The sequence below is a fragment of the Nicotiana tabacum genome, chromosome 7, assembly GCF_000715075.1.
Source record: "Nicotiana tabacum cultivar K326 chromosome 7, ASM71507v2, whole genome shotgun sequence".
NCBI classification, from domain to species: Eukaryota; Viridiplantae; Streptophyta; class Magnoliopsida; order Solanales; family Solanaceae; genus Nicotiana; species Nicotiana tabacum.
In genome coordinates this window covers 10,524,271-10,533,517 of record NC_134086.1, presented here as the reverse complement: position 1 = coordinate 10,533,517, position 9,247 = coordinate 10,524,271, and the positions used below count along the sequence as shown (strand labels likewise).

The following is a 9,247-nucleotide window of genomic DNA, read 5'->3' as shown; positions in this document are numbered from 1 at the left end:
AAGGCCCAAACATTCTTTTCCTACTCGAGAGTCCCCCTCAGACCTCATTTGTTTGCACTTAATGAGGGTCTGAATATGAATGAATCAGATCTTAGCCCATTAAGTATATGTTTTTTGGCAAAATACATTATCACCCCCCTAAACTTGTTACGGATTATTAGTTACAACCTTAATCTATTCGTGGTCTTAATTACCCCCTCAACTAGACCTTTTGAGAGCCATTACCCTCCTGGATGTTGATGTGGCAAATTGTATGGTGCACTCGCCTGCCAAATGAATTTTTCTGTATATGTGATATTTTTTTGAAAAATAAAATATATTTTTACCCTTTTAAGTATATTACCTTTTTAGATAAAAAATTTCGAATACAATTTATAATAAAACTTGGATAAAACTAAATTATTTAGGATAATTTTTTTATTTGGGTAAAAAATAATAAAGTTTTAGTTCATCTTTTTTTGAATTTGACCTGAAAATAAAGATTTATACAATTGAAATAAATAGTCAACTCATTTAAAAAGTTATAAAAATACATAATTTGAAATTAATTATTTTGGCTATAATTTTTTATATAGCTCTAAATTATGGTGCTCTAAATTTATTTATTTTTACCTGAAAAAGTAAAAATACACAGTTGAATTAAATAGTCATTATATCAAAAGAAGAAATAAAAAGAGTGTACAATTGCAAAAAATAACTTACTCTATGGATATATTTTTAGAGCAATAAAAAAAGGCAGTCTAATGCACTAAGCTCCCGCTATGCGCAGGATCCAGGGAAGGGCCCGACCACAAGGGTCTATCGTACGCAGTCTTATCCTGCATTTCTACAATAAGTATTTTTTAGAGCAATAAGTATGTTAGAAATAATAAGTTATTTATTGCAATCGTTCACTCTTTTTATTTCTTCTTTTGATGCAATGACTATTTATTTCAATTGTGTATTTTTACCTTTTCAGGTAAAATATGTAAAAAGTATATTTTTAGAGCACCATAATTTATATCTATATAAAAAATTATAGCCAAAATAATTAATTTCAAACTATGTATTTTTTATAACTGTTTAGATGTCTTGACTATTTATTTCAATTGTATAAATTTTTATTTTGCAGGTCAAATTCAAAAAAAGATTAACTAAAACTTTATTATTTTTAGTCAAATAAAAATATTTAGCCTAAATAATGTAGTTCTATCCAATTTTTATTATAAATTACATTCCAAAAAAATTATATAAAAAAGTAACATACTTAAAAAGGTAAAAATATATTTTATTTTTCAAAAAAATGTCACATATATAGAAAAATCCACGTAGTAGGCGAGTGCACCCACACAATTTGCCACATCAGCGTTCAGGGAGTAATGACTCTCAAAAGGCCTAGTTGAGGGGGTAATTAAGACCACAAATAGTTTAAGGTTGTAACTAATAATCCGTGATAAGTTTTGGGGGTGATAAGGTATTTTGCCTTGTTTTTTTTTTTTTTTTAAAAAAGTCCGAATAGGTCTTATTTAATTGAGTCTTAATTCCGTTCAGATGTTAAAATACCGAAAATACACGCCTCTTTTTTCTCTGTCTTGACATCAGGCTATTTCTTCTAAGCCCAAAACAAATTTCATCCTTCACACGTCTCTCTCGCAGCCGCCGAATCTTTTTGTGGGTAAGATTTTGAAAATTATACTTGGAATTCTCCATCTTTTGTAATGGTAAATTTCAGTTTCGAGTTTAGGGTTTAAAAAAGATGGGGCTAAACTAGAAGGTTTTGCTTGCCTCTTATTTGTGTCTTGTTCTCACTTTTGAGTCTCTCTCAGCAAGCTCTTTCCCAAGCTAAACCCTAACTAACTCCTTTTGAAGTAGCTCTAAGGTGAAATATTTTCCTCCATTTTCATTAGTTTGTTGTAGAAATTGTATTTCCATAGAAAAGTATGAACTGGTGATCCTTCTAAAGTAAAACCTTTTTTTTTTTTTTTTCAGATTGTCTTCGTAATACTTCATTTTCTATTTTGTTATTTTATTTTTTAAATTCAGGCATTCAGATAGGAAAAACTGTGAAATGTCTATTTTCAGTTAATTTTATTAACAGTGTGAAGGTGTTTTATGTAAAAATTGTGTTTTTTGGACGTTTTCTTTTACTTATTTAAAGGATTTTTTTTTTTGGATTCTGGGATTATATTGCAGAGTATGAACTTCTGATCCTTATGAAGTTTAGCCCTTCTTTTTTTCCTTTCGTTTTATTTTCATAATACAAGAATTCATTAGATGAAAATCTGTGAAATATCTATTTTCAGTTAATCTTTTTTTTTTTTTGACAATGTGAAAGTGGTTTATTTTGTAGTGTGGGAAGAATAACTGAGTCCTGGGAGTGGAAATGGCAGCCGTGGGACAGCCTTTTAGTGGCAATATTAAGGCAAGCTCATTTTTCACTTGCTCATTCTACTGCTTTTTATCATTTCTTATTATAGTGCGCTTTTTTATATATGTCATATATAGCAGTTTTCAGTATTGCATTATAGTGTTTTAGAGATATTCGGGCATATACAAAATGCTTGGATTAAATTCAAGCAAAGACTCTATTTTTATTTTCTGAAATTAAGTAAAAATAAAATACTATCTTTTACTTTCTGTATATATTCATACTACATTATCTTCAATTTTTTCTTTCTTTTTGGTTGAAGCTCTGCAGATTTCCGAGGACATGACCCTTGATAGGAAGGTCTAGAGGTCAAGCATTAGGGTTGTAGGCTAGGGGTAGTAGAGCTTTCCTTACTTCATACCCGGGGTAAGGTGGGGTTGGATTGGGGTTGATCTTAGATGGCTTGCAGTTTATGTTGAGTCCGCACTATCCTTGCTGTTTATCTTAGCCCCGGGTCTTGGATATTGGTTACTGTTGTTGCATGTTATTTATCTTTTGGTTGTTATGCTTCTGTTACTATTACGGTTTCTACTGGAGTTACTAATGAATTGTCTTTTCTTGTTTTTATTTTCGTCTTTCTGAGCCGAGGGTCTATCGGAAATAGCCTCTCTGCCCTATCGGGGTAGGGGTAAGGTCTGCGTACACATTACCCCCAGACCCTACTTTGTGGGATTTTAATGGGTAGTTGTTTTTGGTTGAAGCTGTTTCTAGACCAGATCTACGAGAACTACAGAAAAGCGAAAAAGAGAAGGTTTTTGGGGTTGGAAATCAACATTTTTAGCATTTATGCAGTCTTCACAATCTGTTGAGATTTACTCCCTGACTATGCTACCACTCCATCCTGATGAGCTGCCTACTGTCTTTATTCTTGAGTGGTTACTTCTTACATATTATACCAAAAGGTTCACATTTGATATAAGTGTAGTATCTAGAACCTCGAATTTATATGAAGTTACTTAAATTGCTCTACTTCTGGGCGTGTTTCTGTATGATATTAAGTTTATTCCCTCAAGAATAGGAAACTAAGTGCTCTTGAAAATAAGAAGCATACCCTAAAGACAAACTCTATCTAATTAAAGACAAATTGAAGTCAAGACCTTAGCTTGAACTAAGTTCACATGCTTTTAAACTATGGAACAGATTTTGAGTCACCAAGTTAATATGTCCTGTACAACATTGGTAGTGGCTGTTATGTCGTGAGATTCTATAATCCCCCCCACCTCCTTTTTTTATAGAAATTGTATCATGGTGGCTAGCCGGCAATTTTACATTACTCTTAAACTGCTTGACGACAATAAGCCAAACATAATGGGAAGGAAAAACAGGGGGCTGGGCTGGGCTGGGGTGGGGGTAGGGGGTGGGGGGCGTTATTCGTCATCACAGTGATGAGGTGGAAGCCAGGTTAGTCCATACTCAAACATGCTTTGAGGAAAAGAAATAAGTGTTCTGATAAGGGGGTGCAAGGGCTATTCCTCATTGCAGTGATGGGGCTGATGATGTGGAAGTCTGGTTAGTGCATACTCTAACGAACTTTGTGGGAATGGAATAAGTGTTCTAAGTTATTGGCCAGTCAAGGACACCGCGCTAAGGATAACTTTGTTCAGGCTGATATCCCTCTTAGACTTGAATAAATTTATTACTTTGACGTTATGGGAAGTCTTGTCGTAATATGCCTGAAAGTTAGCATTCCTTTTGCCACCTTGCAGAAAAGGGTTAGGAAGGTCTGCTAGTGAATTGCTGTTTTGAGATTTTATCCGCTGTGTTTTCAGAACTTCGTGAAGCTCTTAATTTCTTTTTTTGGTTGATAAATTTGTCAAGCTCCTGAAATCTACCTCAAGGAAGCCGATGCCGAGAATTTCTAATCGTTAGAAAAGAGTAGTAGGCCAACTTGATTTGGTACTGAGGCATAGTTGTTGTGGAAAAGATTAGTAGGCATACTTTCACAGTAGTCTTGTCCACAACCAAATCAATGTTCGGCAGCGTAAAATCATCTTTAGGATAACATAGTGGTTGGATGTTTAGGCCCATTACTCATATGCTCTGTTAAAATGTTCCACATTTGATAGTTCGAAAAGTTTCACCTGGTGTCATGATTTAATTTTTCTTTTGGTCACATTGTGCTGCGTAAGATATTTTCTTCTGCTTGTACTTCATGACTGTTAACAATTATTTTTATGATGCTACAGAAAGCTCTTGCTGGTATAAGACGTATCAATCTGGAAGGTCTAAGATGGAGAGTGTTTGATGCCAAAGGCCAGGTTGGAATGCCCTCAATTTTGATTGTCGAAACAAATAAGAAAAATGAAATAAGCATCACAGTGAAAAGTTTGTTGGAGATTAACAAGGAATGACATGCAAATATCAATTTCCTTTTGACTTTTGGGTTCCTCTTCTGTGGGGAGTGAAGGTGTTAAGAGGGGATTTATGCTGCAGTACAAGGGATGAGTGTATATAAAATGTGATAAGTTGAATGCTCACGATTCTGAAAATGAAGTTCCATGGTTTGTCATACTGCTCTACATTAGTATACTGGTTGTCAGTTGAGGCTTATTTCTTTTTCTTTTTTTGTTTTCTTTTCCTGCTAACCATCTTCCTTGATTCAGTATTAAGCATTAACACAATATTCTTTTAGTGGTCTTTGCTAAGACTGCACATGCTAGTTTCGCCTTCTTTCTTGAAGCATCAATCTTCAATCTACTAATAGCAAACTCCTTGTATATAGGTCCTGGGAAGGCTGGCATCACAGATATCTACTGTGGTTCAAGGCAAAGATAAACCAACGTACACACCTAACCGTGAGGAAGGAGATATGTGCATTGTGCTCAATGCAAAGGATGTCTGTGTCACCGGGAGAAAACTCACTGATAAGTTCTATAGGTGGCACACTGGGTAAGTATTTTTGTTGTTGTTACTCATGCCATGTCGAATTATTTGTAAAATTGGTGTTTCATGATTATGGTAGAAGTAAAGGCAAAGGTAAAATGCTGAATAAATTGTAAAAGTATAATGTGGACGGATCTTTCTACAGTTTTATTAGTGTTCATAATATCTATTTCTTCAATGCCTCTATAGTTACATAGGCCACCTAAAAGAGAGGAGTCTGAAAGACCAGATGGCTAAGGATCCAACAGAAGTTATTCGCAAAGCTGTCCTGCGTATGTTACCAAGAAACAAGCTGCGTGATGTAAGTGACGTTATTATGATCTTTTTAGTATTTTTTTAATCAAATAAGTTCTTGCACAACTGTCAGATTGCTTATTTACACTTTTGGATAGAGGGCAATATTTGGGAATTCCCTGCAAAGGCCTATCATGACAGGAAAAGTTTCTACCATAAATATGTAGAAGTGTGTGTCTTCATATATTACAACAACAAGAAAGTGTGATGGACTCTTTACTTTGGGCTTTCACTTATGAGTTGTCGTTATATGCCCTTTTGGTCTATGGGGTATCCCCCTTTTCCGCTTTTCTTTCTTTCATCTTCCCCTTAGACTCGTTACCTTGTTCGACTGAACTCGTTGGTTCCGCGCTCGCCCAATGAATTGGGATTTCCCTATTGGTCCAGGTCATTTCGGGGCAAGCGGATCATTTTTCTCAACATACTCTCTGTTTAGCCGCTATCTGTAGAACTATAATGGATTTTTTTTTAAATGACTATCTGGAGATATAGTTTTGCCTGACTAGAAGTTATAAAGATCACTTGGCTCTTCATTACAAGATAATGTACCTAAATTTTTTTTAGCAATAATTGTGTGAGAAATCGTCGCTGATCTCTTAGTTATCAGATAAATTATACCTGCAAAAGGAAGAAATAATTGCAAAAGTTATCTATACTTCAGTACATTCTCTTTAGATAATGCCATGCATTAATAATGTGCAACTTCTAACTCATAGCCCAATGTTGTGGGATCTTTCGATAAGTAATTTTGTAGGATATTAGATTGTTGTATGCATATTTTACTTGAATTCTAAAATGCCCCTGCTGCAGGCCTTGATGAAGTAATTAATGGTGTGATTTGACCTGCTAAAATTTTGCTGTAATCGTTGTCATCCTATGATGTAAACACTTAAATTTCTTTATGGTTGGGCACCTTCCCCTTAAAAGTGGATGGATGGGAGGGAAGGGAAAGGTAAATCCTTCTTGCTTCCCTTTTAGCCCTGCCAAGCAGCATAAGAGGAACATACAAAATAGAACTTCCTCCTGGAAATAATTCTAAAATGTAAAATGTCCTTCGCCCATTCTCCTTAAATAGCAACCATGATGCTACAATTAAACCGTCCATCTTTAAGTTTACCAAATGGTTAATGGTTAGTGATAAGTTAACTTCTGTCAATTGTTTCTATTTTTATGTAAATACTTTGTTTGTTATGCAGGATAGAGACCGGAAATTGAGGATTTTTGCTGGCGATGAGCACCCTTTTAGTGACAGACCTCTAGAGCCGTATGTGATGCCTCCTAGACAAGTTCGGGAGCTGCGCCCTCGTACAAGGAGAGCCATGATTCGAGCTCAAAAGAAGGCCGAGCAACAGCAACAGGGTACAAACAACACAAGTAAAAGAAAAAAGAACAAGGAGGTGGAAGAAGAAGCAGTGAGCGCATGAAACAGAACGCACTTTCTCACATGACTTTGAGTTTGACCTCTATTTGCCAGCCATAACGCGATCTTGGCATAGCTACTCAGATGATTGAGGATTTTCTAGTACCATATTTTGAGCTTGGAATTTATTTTTCTGGGTAATGGGATGCGTGTATTTTTCATTACTTTGATGTTATGTTTAGGACAAAAATATACACTTGAGCATCATTATTGCCACATAATGCACCAATAAGCTCATTCTCTTGAGCTCTAGCCAGTATGCTCTCTTATGTAGAACTACTAGTTAGTAGAAAGGTGTGAACTGATAATGTGTAGTCAATACTGACAATTCTTGTTTTTCAAAGAGGAATAGTCTTAAACTTGTGTTGATGCTTCTTAATGTGTTTCTATATAGTAGAAAACTGTCGTCTAGCTGCTTTTGTTGCAGGGCAGATTGTTTCAATTTCATGCGTGAGCACGTGATCTTTGCCCTATATATGAATAATTCCCAAAAAATTTCAACGAAATAATTTTTCTTTATTTTCACAATTTTTGTGCATTTCGGTGTCACTTCCTTGATAATTGTCGCATTTTAATTTATATAAAAATACAAAATATGCATTTTGCATTTAGGTTTTAGTTTTACATTTTAGTATCAATTAAGGGTTAATTTGTTTAGAACAAAACATGAAAAATCACAAAATTAGTTCACTTTTGCATTTGTCATGAAATAATCTTTTTTTAAACAATTTTAGGAATTAATTAGTCTTTGTTTTGAAATAATTAGGATTTCATGTTAGTTTTACATCTTTACAAAAATTAGAAAAAATTATAAAATATTTTAAAAATGAGAAAAAGGAAATAAAAGAGGAAAATAAAAAATATATAAGTAGAAATATGGTCTTAATAAAGGACCCAAAATTTGGGCCAAATCCGTTCTTAAAACCCCCAGCCCAAACGGATCCCAGCCCAAAATCAACACTCATCCCAACCCCAGCCCAAATCACCCTCCTTGCCCATGACCCGACCTGCCCATATACCCACATGAAATCCAGTCAAAGCCACGGACCCCTAATCCCCAAAACCCACCCCTCCACGACTGTTCTTCATCTCTGAAGAACACGCAAGTCAGGCTTCAAATCTGTCCCAATAAATCGGCAAATCCATGGCGAGTGAGCCTCAAATCCACAATTCACGCGTCCCTCTACCTATCCTCTTGCTGTTGCTAACAGATTTCTGATGCCAAGATTCGCTTCTGTTCACTCGCTCGATTTTGAGAGGAAGCACGCGATTGGAAGGTCCTAGAGATGATACGTTGGATGAATAGGCATCAGATTGATTTCATTCAATCCGAGCCCTACATTCATCCGGGGTTCGTTTCATAAAAGGATTGAATCTGATTCTTTGAGGAGGGGGGGGAAGAATTTTGGAGAAGAAGACTGAGGTTAAAAGATAGTCTTTCTTCTTCTTCTCTATGGTTAATTTTAGCTTAGTTCCATTCTATAAAATATACAAAAAAAAAGTAGTTTGAATTTTTCTTTTCCGAGTTTAATTTTGTTTTCCCTGTCAAAACCGGAGAGGAACAGTTAGTGGTGAAGCTAGTTTAATTTCATTCCAGTCTGGGTTTTGGTTTTAAAATGGAGCTCGGTTGAGAATTGTTGAGTTCGTCGTTGTTCAAACCTCGTACTTCTACTCAACTGCTACTGATTTGCTATTCTTCGAGCTTTGATCTGCCATCGTGTTCTTGTGATAGTTTTTGGAGTCGAAACTGTGTAATCGACTTCGATTTTGTTATTAAAAGAAATTCTAAATTTCAGGTTCATCCTTCACCTCTCAGTTCTTGCGATTCTATTCCGCTTCATTATCTTGAACTATGTGTTTCTGTCTCGAGTGCTCTATTTGTGCTATGATCGAATTCCTTGCTGACTAAATCTGTTCGTGACAGTGTGATGTATTTGAGTATTTTCAGCTAGTTGAAGTCGATTTTGAGAGGTCGTTTTCCGCTTATATGGTTTAACTGTTATTATGTTATCGAGTTTTCATTTGAGTCCAGATTTCGTCGATTCCAAATAGTTGTTATAACTCGGTCAGTTTGACAATGGGAAATCACTCCTGCCTTGTTAAATTTGGAAGATGAATCATAGGTTTGCTTGGTTTTGAACATGACAGTATGAATATAAACGTTGCATTTGAGCTGATATTAGTTTCTGTCGGAATAGGATCTCACGAGAAGTCTGCTAGAAATGCCTAAATCATTTTGTCTG

General features: G+C 35.3%; 1 protein-coding gene across 2 annotated transcripts; it reads left to right on the top strand.

Moving 5' to 3' along the window:
- The first annotated feature begins 1,518 nt into the window (after window positions 1-1,518).
- Window positions 1,519-7,367, top strand: LOC107806937 (uncharacterized). Of its 2 annotated transcripts, none has more exons than XM_016631212.2 (6): window positions 1,519-1,654; window positions 2,330-2,401; window positions 4,594-4,665; window positions 5,130-5,296; window positions 5,480-5,591; window positions 6,781-7,367. In XM_016631212.2, the coding sequence occupies exons 2-6, from the start codon at window positions 2,363-2,365 to the stop codon at window positions 7,006-7,008; spliced, it is 618 nt and encodes a 205-aa protein (XP_016486698.1). In that variant the 5' UTR covers window positions 1,519-1,654; window positions 2,330-2,362; the 3' UTR covers window positions 7,009-7,367. The 2 variants fall into 2 exon arrangements, with proteins under 2 accessions (XP_016486698.1, XP_016486699.1); XM_016631213.2 differs by lacking the exon at window positions 1,519-1,654 and adding an exon at window positions 1,718-1,858.
- Window positions 7,368-9,247: the final 1,880 nt, after the last annotated feature.

Coding starts and splice junctions, on each gene's coding strand:
- LOC107806937 (XM_016631212.2), top strand. CDS start 2,363: ATGGCAGCCGTGGGACAGCCTTTTAGTGGCAATATTAAG. Junction 2,402..4,593: donor CTTTTAGTGGCAATATTAAG/GCAAGCTCATTT, acceptor ATGATGCTACAG/AAAGCTCTTGCTGGTATAAG. Junction 5,592..6,780: donor CAAGAAACAAGCTGCGTGAT/GTAAGTGACGTT, acceptor TTTGTTATGCAG/GATAGAGACCGGAAATTGAG.